We start from the raw sequence: 13904 nt of genomic DNA, 5'->3' as shown, positions 1-13904 counted from the left end.
TCGCCCGAGAATACAGGACTGTCTCTTAGAGACTGCAATGATGTTAGGTTTTTTCGTTTTGCTCCTATCACGTCATGCGACGTAGAGCGCAGCTTTTCACAATACAAACTGTGTTTGGCTGATAACCGAAAAAGATTTACGTTTGAGTCACTGAGAATGTACCTTGTAGTTACATTGCAATTCGGTACTGTAACAGCACTTCCTAAAGACGACCAATAGAATAAATGAAACAAATTAAAATTGCTACATGTTTATTTTCACCATTAACACTTTGTATAGTCTTATTGAACACAAATGCTTATAAAAGACTGGAGAATAAATGCTTTTCATATTCTTTTGACATTGTCATTGTGTAATATATATTTACTTTCAGAATGTGTGTGTTTCCCCATACTACCATACTCTACTCTAAATAGCAACGTTGTTACCTCAACACATCTCTACCTACCTGCAGTACATGCACAATAAACTTATTGTATCGGGTCCAAAGCCTCGAAGCCTACTTATGAGGTTCAAACGTATATTCGGACTGTTGACTAAACAACAATCTATTTTTCAATCGTCAAGCATTTACATATAGCCTATAAATGTAACTTCTCAACATTCTAAATCTTAATTACGCTGCATGTTCTTGTATATCACAATATTAGGATTAGTTTTAATTGTAGTTATTATTGTGCTTTATATGTATGTTGAATTTATGTCGACGACAGTACTCTCATTTAAAAACCACAGTCTGCCACTTTATGTTTCCATGAGTGTACATGGTGGAGCTTGGATATGCCACTGTTCCTTGTCCATAGGTCTATTTTCAAAGTGAAATAACTTGTAATGTTGCAGTCAAAAAATACCGTAATGCATAAATTTTTTACTGTGACTGCACAATGGGTTTTGTGGCAAACCTTGGGATTCTGAGGAGTGAGGGTGACCTTATAATGAACTGCTTACAAATAGCAGTTCAGAGGATGAATACGTGCGAGAAACAATTTATCAAAGCTTTCTCTCGATACTGATTATAATGGAATTTTCTCGAGAAAGACAGCATGCAGGTATCAAAGTTTTATTTTCAACAGGTGAGAATTATATTGATCTTTTACCAAGAGTTATGCCTAGTGCTTGTTTGTGGAAATAATACATGGGTTACGTTGATGAAAGCAATATTAAGTGATGGAATAAACGTTTTTAAAGTTTTTTTGTGGCATCTATTGTATATGTCTGCTTCACAGAATTTTAAATTTCGAGAAGTAGGACACATTACATGACTCACTGTCAGTGTATTCCGAATCTCACCGGACCGGTAGAGAACAATGACGTCACGCTGCAGCGAAATGGGAACAAAACTGCAGGAAGGTTCGATAGCTATCATGGCGGCTGTACAGTTGTTGTCTGCGCTATGATAGCAAGATTTTGCGAAATTTTCGTTCTGTCATCTCATTTAAAGAAAAGAGAGTATAAGCAATTTATTTCTTGAACCAATAGTAATAACTGGTCCATTGACATGTTCGCTTATAAGCCATTAACATATTGGTTTTACGTTGTGCTCATTAGAAACAATACAGCAGAACCAAAGCAGAACACACCGCCATGACACAACAGTGCACGATGTCATTCATCTGCTAAATCCCGCCCTATGCTAGAATCAATCAAATTCACTGATGGAGGCTGCCACCACCTCTGCAAGCTGAGGGAACCGGTGCGACACCGGTGGAGCATCAATGACATCATCGTTGAAATTCAGAACACTGTGATGCCATCAGATTGCTCAGCGCTGAGATTCTGAATAGGCTCTGTGTTAAACTTGTTCGATGGAGGAATGAATAAGGAAGGTCTGCTCTGTTCTGCTAAAAGGAACATTTGTGATGACACTGATGACAAGGAAAGCAGGTAGAGGTACATCTGTGCAGTGGAGCCTCATTAAGAAGAATAAATATATTCGTGGAGAGTACTTTTCTCACCTGTAGCTTTGCGGTATTTAAATAATTGACTTTGAGTTACCTAATATACACTGTGTCCACAAATTATTGGACGAGTATACAGGGTGGCTATGAAGTCTGGAACCATACAAGGAATGATGAACAGTCAATTTTCCTGCTATAGAACATGCTCCACACGTTGGCTATCATTTTCAGCACACTTCCTAAAACGTTTTACCATGTTTCCTTGAATTCTCTTCAAAATGCAAGGATCCAGAGCAGCCATTGCGGTGTTTATCCTTTCGCAGAGATGATCCAGGTCCCTAATTTTTACAGAATATACGTGAACTACAGTATATAACACTCTATTTTCACTCATGTTGAATATACATCTTAATATTACCACCATTTGAAAGAGGGATATTTCAAGTTTTCTTTCATACTACCACCTAAGTTTCATTTGTTATGTAGCCTAGTGGGAAACGTGTAATCATTTCTGGCTGCCCTACCAGCAGATCGTAGTTGGTGTGTGTTGCCCGAATATGATCGCGGTAACAGAGCTGTCGCGGTTCACCACATGTTCCAACAGCAATTTGGAAGTCCTGATCCTCTCGCGTCGTCAGTTCGAATGTGGTGCGATCAGTTTCGCGACACAGGACACATCTTTCATCAAGGAAAAGGGCGCGTGGAGAGGCCGAATGTTTCTGAGGAGACGATTGATAGAGTGCGTGGAAGTTTCTTGAAGCCCTCAGAAATCAGTGCGGAGAACCAGTCGACAACAGATAACACCTTCTGCACTTGATTACCTCGTTCACTGGATCTCATAGTGAATGATTTTTTTCCTGTGGGGTTTTGTCAAGGACAATGTTTATGTCCTTCCACTTCCAACAAAGTTGCCGGAATTGAGAAGGCGCTTTAACACCACTCTCAGGAATGTCACACAAGACATGCTTGAGAGGGTTTGGCGAAAATGGAGTACCTACCTGGAAACCTGCCATGTCGCACTTGGGACAGATATGGAATGCATTTAAGGTCAAACTTCACATGGTAACATAATGCATTTCTGTTCAATTTTAGTTTAAATATAGTATTAAAAATCGAATAATCCAAATAATTTGTGGACACGGCGCATTTTTTAATTATGTATTTTTTAAATCCAGAATATAAAATAATGACAGATGGTAATCGAGGCTCAAATTCCCTTATTGGTAGTAGGATTTTCAAACTGTTGACATACACCTTAGAAGATGAACTTCACATAAAAAGTATTTGCATAATATAGGTATTAAGTGCTACATTCCTCTATGTCCTATCCCAGTGGTTCCCAAAGTGTTGGTCGCGACTCCCTGAGAGGTTGTGAAAAGAGCTAAGGGAGTCGCGAGATGATTCGCAAGAGAAAACGCCTTATTAACAAGCATTTATGTTGTATTTAGAAACATAAACAACGTCGAACATGCAAATTTAAAACAAATCAATACCGGTAGTTGTAAAGTAAAATATAATTAATGTGATAAATGTGCATGTTTTCAGAAAATAGCTTCTCAAATCTGAACTCTATGTTCGATATACACAGTGATATTATTTTCAAGGAGATTTTTCGCATTTGTTTCGCTGCTAATCACAGACGAGAAACTTATATTGCATAAATACGAGGTTGCAAATGCTACCAAAAAACCTTCTTTTGCGTACTTTTGATCCAAAACTGGTCGACGCTCTGAGGGGGGGGGGAACGGTAGGTATAGTTTCAACATTTCATCAATAGGTACATATTTCAATTACGGTAGTCTTTACTTAATAATGTTTGGAATTTCAGTCACTGTCTAAGAACGGATTCAGTACCCACCAGTTACTCAGTTACTGTCATAATTGTTTTGAGCTTCTTCCGAAAATACTCAATAAGCTGTTATTTAAAATTTTGCAAATTTAGTTGCATGTCGGCAAAAACAAACGCATTATTTGTCGTATCATGCAGTTGGCCTATTTAGCTAAATTTACCATGAGTTCTTTTATACAATGGAATGAATAAAATTTGTTTTTGTCATATGATATTGACTAGAAATGAAGTTTTCTTACAAATCCATTTTATCTCTGACTGTTATTATGTTAACTTCTTGGTCTTGCAGACTACTATTCAAAGTGTTTATTCATTCATTTCATTCATTTAGTGTTCTGCCCAAGGGCAGGTCTTTCACTGCAAACCCAGCTTTCTCCAATATTTCCTATTTTCTGCCATCCTCTTTGTTTCCTCATATGATCTATATATCTTAATGTCGTCTATCATCTAATATCTTCTTCTGCCCCGAACTCTTCTCCCGTTCATCATTAATTCTAGTGCATCCTTCAGTAGGCAGTTTCTTCTCAGCCAGTGTCCCAACCAATTCCTTTTCCTCTTCTGATCAGTTTCAGCATAAGTCTTTCCTCACCCACTCTTTTCAACACAGCTTCATTTCTTATTCTGTCTGTCCACTTCACACTTTCCATTCTTCTCCATATCCAAATGCTTTTATTCGCTTCTCTTCACTTCGTCGTATTGTCCATGTTTCTGCACCATACAATGCCACACTCCATACAAAGGACTTCACTAGTCTCTTCCTTAGTTCTTTTTCCAGAGGTCTACAGAAGATGCTTCTTTTTCTATTAAAAGCTTCCTTGGCCATTGCTATCTTCCTTTTGACTTCCTTGCTGCAGCTCATGTTACTGCTTATAGTACACCCCAAGTATTTGAAGCTGTCCACTTGCTTTACTGCCTCATTTAGAATTCGTAAGTTTAGCTTCTTTACTTTTCTTCCTATGACTATGCTTTTCGTGTTGTCATATCTTCATTCCATACTGCTCACAGCTGTCATTTAGTTCCAATAGCATATCCTTTAGTATCATTTCCTCTTCTGCTAACAACACCATATCAAAGTGTTTAAATGTTCGAAAAATATATCAGCAAGGAAGACCAGTCTAAGAAGCCAAAGAGAATTGGAAAATAGGTTTACATATTCCGTTTCATGTACCGGTTCATTAGAAGTTTGGTGGTATACCCTGGTTTTGAATAAAATTTTCGTTGTTTTAGATTTTACAAAGAATTTGTATCTTTCGAATAGAGTTAAGTACCAGTACGGTAGTGGAGGGTCGCAAACAAAAGTTTCGCCCAAAGTTGTGTCGCTCATTCAGAAAGTATGGGAACCACTGCTCTATCCTGACCCTTATTCTTTTCACCTCTCGCTCTTCTGTAAGGTAGCTTTGTACAGTTGCATCCGAAAGAACTTTTTATAAAATGCTGAAAATAACCAGAAGAATCACTATAATTGCAAGCAGCTTCTGTTAATAAAGAACTTCAAGATGCAGCATGACTCTAAGGTTGTTGGTGTACACAGTTGCGCTAATACCAAAATTAGCATAAATAAATCGTTAGTGAGTGAGTTTTATTAATAATTACAATTAAACCACAGAGTCCGTTTCTCTTCTTCGATCCTGAACTTGAATGCTAACTCGTGAGCAGCAATACAGCTTAAGAACTATTGCAATAGGAATTGTAATGACTAATGAGGGTCCACTGCTGTTCGAGAAGTAAGAAAATAGAATCAAGTTTGCAGAACTTTCTAGATTATAATGTAATTACTTATGTACAGCAACATACACCAAGAAAACAATATCGGCTAACTTGTATGTTTGTACACAGCCGCATTTACTATAGTACAACACAGAGAACGTTGAAAATGTTATATGTTCTTTTAAAATATATAGAGACAGTAAAACATTGCTGATATGTCTGTTGTACATCACATTCTCAAACGTTTTTATGATATGTTTGGATTTTAAAACTTTTTTTTGTGTTTATAAAGAATGCATTGTCATTGATATGTTTAGTTTCAGATAATGAAGGGAGCTTGCTACAACGACATTTAACTGCTGCTACATCAGGAACATTGCCTCAGCCAGTAACAGTGATGGTGTGTTTAATTAAGTTGGCAGCCCTGATATGTTGGCACACACGTGTCATCATATCACGTGGTTTAAGGCCGTTGATCTGTTGATGGAATTGATTAATGTCGAGACATTAACGAAAACTGCCTTGTGGCACACCAAAAAGTCTTTGTTTTAAAGAATTTATTTCTCTCAAGTTGGTACCGCTTGATGTGAGGGGATTAGACAAAAATACAAGATGATAGACTTTTAACACGAGTAGGCCTACTTGCGGCGGCGCAGGTGGGTGAAGGCATTCACCGAGGCGGCCTTGCCTGTCAGGCGCTTCTCACCTGCCGTGTGCTCTATGTTGTCATCCTTAACCTGGTCTGTGGCCACCGGCCCAATGCAGATTAATGGGTCCTTGAAGTATGAGCATACCTGTAACAGGGAAGGGGAGCATGCCAGTCAATTATGGGTTCTGAAGAAAATTATTTCCCAATGTTTTGTGTGGATTTTGTTCATATCCAACACTTACGGATCACTTTATCATCACCATCATCATCATCATGATCACCAAACAGTCAAGAATCTAGCCTAGTTACCTGTGCTGTTCTCATTGTCTATCCAGTATTCATTGGTTACTAATCGAGAAAAATTTGCTCCGGTGCGTCCCCAGTTCTACGCACTGGGCGCTCTAATCACTGAGCTACGCCGAGGCTCAATCCACAGCACCGGATTGAATATCTCTCCTTGGATTGAGCCTCGGCGTAGCTCAATGGTTAGAGCACCCAGTATGTAGAACTGGAGACTCGGTTTCTATCTCCGGCGCCACAGCGATTTTTTTCTCCATTAATAACCAATGGTAACCACAACAGATAATTCTGTAGGATAAAAAAAAAAAAAAAAAGACCTTTACGTAGAACATCCAGTATTCTTCTAAGAAGACAACGTAGGCTCCGTTTTCCTGTTGGATGGTATTTCAAAATTAAATTGGGTAACTTCTCTTTAGACATTCTTTAAAAATGTAGTATCCATTTATATCTGCAATGGTGAATTTTGTCAAGATTAGTTCGACTTTAAGTTCTGGTAATATTTCTGTATTTGCTTTATGATCCTGCCATATGTATTTTGCTGTCAGTCTCACGAATTTCATTTCTGTTGTAGTGATACTGGATTAATTTTTTTCATAGCCCAACCATCACTTTATCTGCAGTTGAAATATGAGGGTTTTCACATGAAATGTCCTCACCATTTTATTTGGAGTCCTTCAGCAAAGAAAAAAATTGAGAGATTATTTGAAATTGCGAATTTTTAGAGAAATCCTAAATGCACAAAGACTAGGTAGTTTGTCGTAATTTCAGTGCCAAAAAAGTAGGAGGGCCATTGTCAGAGACTGCTTCATCTAATTATTCCTTTTATTTGGAAGTTGTACAGTTGCACTTGCAGTAATTTAATACATGATAATTAATCCTTACATGAGCTTCGAGATTTCTCCAGTAATTACGTACGCGTATTTATAACGTTTTTCCTCATTTAAAACTTGTGGAAAGGCTAAGGACTGTCTTCAGTGATTTGGAACTGGTTTCATCATCAGAAATGTATAGTACAGAAGAATTCAGAATGATGACAATAACGGTACTTTCATATGCTTATTATGAAGTAACTATTAATGATCCAATAACATGGCGCACATCAGTTCTTAAGAAAAACTCAAGATAGACAGCTTACAAATACTCAATGTGGGGACTCCGTGTCACTCAGACTACATTACTCTGACGGTCAAAATCTGCTCTGCAACATATGCCCGTTTATGGGTACAATCGCAACAATTATACAGGGTGTCTACACTGACATGCCTTATCTTTATCTTTCTCCCAATACCAAAGAAGTAAAGATAAGGGAATTTTATTCACAAACACAAGTCGTATGAGGGATTAAGTTTGTAACAAAAAATCACAAACTTCCATGTGAGCTTCTTTGGTGGCACGGTGGGTGTCTAGTCTGTATTCGATTTCCGTCCAGGTCCGCTTCAACATGCTCGGAGAGATGATGTCAATGACTTCCAAAATCCGGGCACGGAGGTCTCGAAGGTCCCATACTTTAGTGGTGTATACCCTATACTTCATATAGCAAAAAGAAAAAAAAAAAATCCAGCGGAGAACGTGGAGTCCAATTCAGGGTCCATCTCGTCCTATCTAACGCCCTGGAAATGCGCTCCGCACATCCAGCGTCCAGTGGGGTGGAGCACCATCTTGTTGAAACTACAACCTGGAGAAAGGCTTAAAGCTGCAGAGTATCCAGGTAGATCGTTCTTGTGACAGTATTCTCTGATCATGTTCCTTCGTGTCCGGATTGTGAGAGTCATTGGTATCATCCCTGGATATCCCTTGTGTCAACGCAGGGGCTAACGTGGAAGTGTGTGTTTTTTGTTACAAACTTAATACCTCATGCGATTTATATTTGTAAATAAAATTCCTTTATCTTTATTTCTTTGGTATTGAGAGCAAAATAAAAATAGAAATTTCGGTGTAGACATCTTGTACTTTGTTTTAATTTTTATGGTCTACACCTTTTCCAGTTGTATTTCAGAAAGAAAATATCATTTGTATTTCAGATTTGTCATTTTTATTTCAGATTAGTCAATTCAGTTTCAGACAGTATCAATTGTATTTCAGAAAATATCAATTGTATTTCAGATTTGTCAATTTAATTTCAGATAGTATCAATTATATTTAAAAAAACATCAATTGTATTTCAGATTTGTCAATTTAATTTCAGATAGTATCATTTGTATTTCAGTTTAGTCAATTCAATTTCAGATAGTATCAATTGTATTTCAGAAAACATCATTTGTATTTCAGATCTGTCAATTGTATTTCAGATGGTATCAAATGTATTTCAGAAAATAAGCAACATATGCAGAAACAAAGAGGAAGGCAGAAAATAAGAAAGATTTGAGAATGCTGGATTTGCAGTGCCCTTGATCAGAAAACTATGAATGTATTATTATTATTATTATTATTATTATTATTATTATTATTATTATTATTATTATTCAGGTTGTCCACATTCTGGAAAGTCAGTGGTAGTCAGGGAGAAGTCAGGGAAGTTAAATTCTGTCATGGAAAGTCATGAATATCGTTTCAATTCTTGCAAAGTCAGAGAAATTTCCCCGATGATGAAACTTGAGGGGAAAATTTTATGCTCTAGCCTGCCATAACCCAGGTTATAGTAGCATTTTTTTTCAGGTGTGCGACGCAAGTGAATCTATATAATCACTTTGATTTTATGGATCCACTAGTACTCAGGGCATTCTGCCGCCTGGGACAGTTTATATTTTGCCCCCCCCCCCCGTTCCTTAAGTGCAATGCTAACAGTCATACAGCTAACTTAAACACGTTTTTCAAAAACCTTTGGTCTAAATTACTAAAAAAGTTAAGTTTTTGAAATAACAGTTAACAAATGTTCTTAATAAACTAATAACACCCGATCAAACAATTGTGAACCAAAACGTCCTTACCCATTTTGCATACTCCACAGTACTCACTGTTGAACCATTACGTCACGTTTGTTTGTAGTTGCATATGTCTGGTAGACTGGTCAGTTGGTGTGTGATCTAATGATTAGATAATTATGAAAGACTGAGTGACCGTATAGTTAAAGTAAGTGGTGCGCAATGCAAAAAGCGATCAAAAGAATGGACTAATCGGAACAATCAATTAATCAGAAAAATTACAAAACTAGGATTTTTTTTTTAAGAAATCTGATTCGAAAAGTTCGGCCCAACAACCTGTTTAATACATTGTTGGATCAAATCATACAGATACAGTAGACAATAAGGGTAACAATTCTTTGCCAGTAAATGATACCGATAGTGACATTTTATTTCCTCCGATAAGTACATCGTAGTAAAAGATAAATTATGTTAAATGAATTTATAAAAAATACTAGTTAACTATTATTTTAAAAACTTGTTTTATAGTCATTTACACATTTTAAAACCATTTTTCAGTTATGCTGTGTGACTGTCAATTTTTTTTTTTTACCAATTCTTCCAAGAGCAGAACACCTCTATTAGAAACTGAGTACACGTGATTTATGATTGCTATAATTTTCGAAGTAATGACCCTGTTGAATGTTTGCATTGCAATGAATAGATTAAAGAACGGGGCGGCAAAATATAAACTGCACCGGGCGGCAGAATATCTAAATACGGCCCTGGTGATGTGGCAAAACATTTAGGGTGCGTATATACAGGTTGATCCACTTAACTCTTTCACATCCGATAGCGGTGAAATATTTCAGATATACACAAACCGACCATTACAATTACATCGATGGGGACATCTGATGCACGTACAGTAACGTATTTTTTGTACATGAAATAATTTTCAAGATATTATAGTCAACTTTTTTTTTAAATGGGAACTAACTACGTTTTGTATTGCAAATATTGCGTTAGCTCTGTGTAATAACAACTGACTACTTTACAGACTGTTTGAATTCAGCGGTACCTTGCGGGCAGCCTGACGATGGCGTCGTTGCAATTGGCAGCACAAACCCTTGCCGATGTCGCACTCGCTGCTCATGGTGCAGTCCTCACCTGGAACAAGCCACATGTCTGCACTTGTTCATGCTCGCGTTTTACATTCCCACTATACTCTTGGTTTCACAAGTAAAGAACCTTCGTTGCAGGGTTGGGTTCAGGAAGCCATAAATCTGACTGACACGCTCCCCAATTAGTGAAACTGTGGACAAAGATACCGCTAGGAGACCGCCGAGAATGCTGTGTTGTGAATTTTCCATTTTTGAAAGAATCCAACTAGTTGCAAAAGAAAATACATTTAAAGAGTCCAGCAAAGAGGAAACGTGGCAACAGCTGAAAGTTTTAGCAAGACAACTTCCCCTAACTGGGCTGTCAATCACTGTCATCTGTGCAGAAGTGGTGTGAGGCCAGGCTTCTTTACTTGTGGAGCCGAGAGTAGCTCACTACTCACTGTACTGTTTCTTGTTGGACGAGGGCGGCTGGCAAGTGCGCCCTTCACCCCCTGTCTCCGTGCACAATAGCCCTGTCTCGCAGTCATTGTCACGCCGGCACAGCTCCCCCTGCTTTAGCCCATATGCGAACAGGCATGATCCCACGACTGCAACCAATACAACCAAATCTAAACATTCTAGCAAAACATGTTTTTGATAGCTATATTTATACCTTCAATCAGAATTACTTGTCCATCGTATACAATATAAGGTCTATAAGTCGAAGTTTCAATTTGGTTGACCCAATTCTACATAGTTCATACTTGAAAGTGATAATTTGGATAAAGTAATACAAATTGGAGTTACATCACATTTAAACTTAAAATTGTAAATATATAAAGTTTTCACACATATTAATAATAAATGAAATTTCATATTTCTAACAAAAAAAAAAAAAACACTTTTCTTTACAGAAAACATGTTGCAGTGAATACTTTTCGGACTCATAAACAGGCCCACGACAAACTATAGTCATATTTTATTGACCAATTAAAATTATTCCGATGTCTTCAAAGTCAATTGTTCGAATAATATCAGAATAGTCAAAGTTAATCTCATAAGACAAATAATGAACTTACGACATGCATTAATTTACAATTGCAATAATAACCAGTGCTGTCATGGAGGCCATACGGGGCCATACATCGTATGGGAACTTACAATTTTTTTAATTAATCGTATGGAGAAAAGAAAATTTTGTCTGTATGGAGCCATACGGCATATGGGTGCCTAAATTTTGTACGCGGAGATCTGTACAGATTTTAGATCATCTCTTGCTGATCCTAATGTATATTGTTTGATGTTCATAAACAAAAATTGTCCACCTCTGCAGCACTGGAACCGAGAATTATATAAAATAATGATTGAAAAACAAGAAGTGCTGCAAATACACACTCCAATATTCATCGAGACAAGTGTGCATCTACGGTGGTGCTACATGGTGTATTGTTTAAATCAAACTTGTTGTACAATTAAAATGTAAAGCAAACAATTTATTTACTTCTTCTTTAATATTAAAAAAATCATTAAATGACAGTCGGAGAGATAGAGGGAGGAGAGTAAAATATATTTCAAGGGAGAAAACAAGGGGTGGGGCGCATGGCCAAGAATAGTAATATGCGTTACAAGAGCGGTATGTTGAAGTTTTCATGTTCGAGGAAAAGTTTGAAAAAGCGAAACGTAGTTGAGCTTTTTTAATTTCCGAGAATTGAAAGAAAACATACCGCTCGTGTATCGTACATTATTTTATGCGAAGATCGTTTAGTACATACCTGGAATAGGAATTTCTAATTAGTTGCAATGAAATCTCCATCTTGGTTTCTGTTCAATGACGGCAAATTTGCAAAACAAAAATATCTATCTTCAACATTGTTCGATGTGAGAGTAATGTAAAGGAGAAAAATTCTCTCCGGCGCCGGGATTTGAACCCGGGTTTTCAGCTCTACGTGCTGATGCTTTATCCACTAAGCCACACCGGATACCACCCCGGCGTCGGACAGAATCGTCTCAGATTAAGCTCCAACTCTTGGGTTCCGTCGGATCCCGGCCAACTAGTCACTCATAACGAGTGCACCTCAGCACATGTGTGGACTTCGGTCCTACGTTCATAGACATCTATGACGTAGAGCAGAGGGCGGCCACTAGAGGGAACCCAAGAGTTGGAGCTTAATCTGAGACGATTCTGTCCGACGCCGCGGTGGTATCCGGTGTGGCTTAGTGGATAAAGCATCAGCACGTAGAGCTGAAAACCCGGGTTCAAATCCCGGCGCCGGAGAGAATTTTTCTCCGTTCCATTACTCTTACATCGTATGATGACGCAGAATATCTGCTTGGAAATATCATATGTACTTCGGTACATTAAAATAATATATATTCAACATTGTTGCTTTAAAATGTTTTCTGTCTTTACTATACTCCAGCAGGCCGTGATATATATCTGTCTTTCTTTTTCCCCCAGTCTATGATGAGTCTGGAATCTTGTTGATTTTTTCACGGCTTCCTTAATGTTACTTGCATCACGAATGCAGTAACTTTAGTGGAGTTGTAAAGTTTACTTAATTTTTGAAAATATTTGAAAACAATAATTAACAATGCAATTTAGGTGAAATTGCAGTGGTAAGTTTCCAATTTATAATTATTACTATATTGAACGTCTCTAAAAGTAATATGTTAAAAGCCTAAAGCAGTAAAATCAATATGTCACTTAAGCGGTAAGAAGAGGGAAATTGTTATATGTGTTAGGTTGGGAATACTGAATGTGGAATTTTAGACTTTCCGCGGATTGGTTTTGTGCGGAAACCAAGCAAATACGCATGATCTCGCACAAAAGAATTACCATGACAGCACTGATAACAATAATAATAATAATAATAATAATAATAATAATAATATACGATTACACATAAAATATTAATGGTTAAATGGTGTATCAAAATGTAAAAATTAATATTGTATAATGAACAACAATTTAGAAATTAGAAAGTCAGAAAAATATAATTACATTTCATATATAGTCCTTTTAAATAATTTGTTCGTCTTAAATATAATTTAACTATGTGATTAGTAATAACAACAATATTTTTTAACCTTTGACCATGTATATATTGTAATGTTTAAGATGTAATAGTAATGGTACAACTATATTTTAATGTGCTTGTTTTAAATTTATGTATGTCTAACTACAATTAGCCATGTATTGTACACAAATATTGTCACACATATATAATTACGTCTTCAAAAATTAGATATTGTAATTGTAAATCCAAGCCTGATGATGCCACAAGGCGAAAACTTTGGCTTTCAATAACAATAAAATACATGTAGAATGACAAATTATTATATTTTATGATATTCATTTTATTGTACATAATTGATAAGTCATTCTGATTGAAAATATAAATAGCTATCAAAAATATTACAAAGACTTACCGGAACAACACAATAAATTTTAAGATTCTAGCAAATGTTATTTTTAACGTCATATATCAATACATATTGCTCAATAGAAGCTACTTTGATGCATTAGTATTGATATTATCACGCTAAAGACTTATGATC

At 36.8% G+C, this 13904-nt stretch overlaps 1 protein-coding gene across 2 annotated transcripts in view; it reads right to left on the bottom strand.

Moving 5' to 3' along the window:
* Positions 1–5490: 5490 nt before the first annotated feature.
* spab (space blanket) overlaps positions 5491–13904 on the bottom strand; it is a 66691-nt gene continuing 58277 nt past the window's right edge. The window contains exons 4-6 of one of the 2 annotated variants that reach the window (XM_069847548.1): positions 10808–10984; positions 10325–10413; positions 5491–6248 (exon numbers count right to left, since the gene is read on the bottom strand). In XM_069847548.1, coding sequence (XP_069703649.1) covers positions 6093–6248; positions 10325–10413; positions 10808–10984 — 422 coding nt within the window. In that variant the 3' untranslated portion in view covers positions 5491–6092. The remainder of the gene's footprint in view (positions 6249–10324; positions 10414–10807; positions 10985–13904) is intronic. The other variant, XM_069847549.1, reaches the window with a different exon arrangement.

The sequence above is a fragment of the Periplaneta americana genome, chromosome 15 (genome assembly GCF_040183065.1).
Source record: "Periplaneta americana isolate PAMFEO1 chromosome 15, P.americana_PAMFEO1_priV1, whole genome shotgun sequence".
Taxonomy (NCBI): Eukaryota; Metazoa; Arthropoda; class Insecta; order Blattodea; family Blattidae; genus Periplaneta; species Periplaneta americana.
The sequence above is the reverse complement of the archived record's forward strand: the minus strand, read 5'-3'. Positions and strand labels throughout refer to the sequence as shown.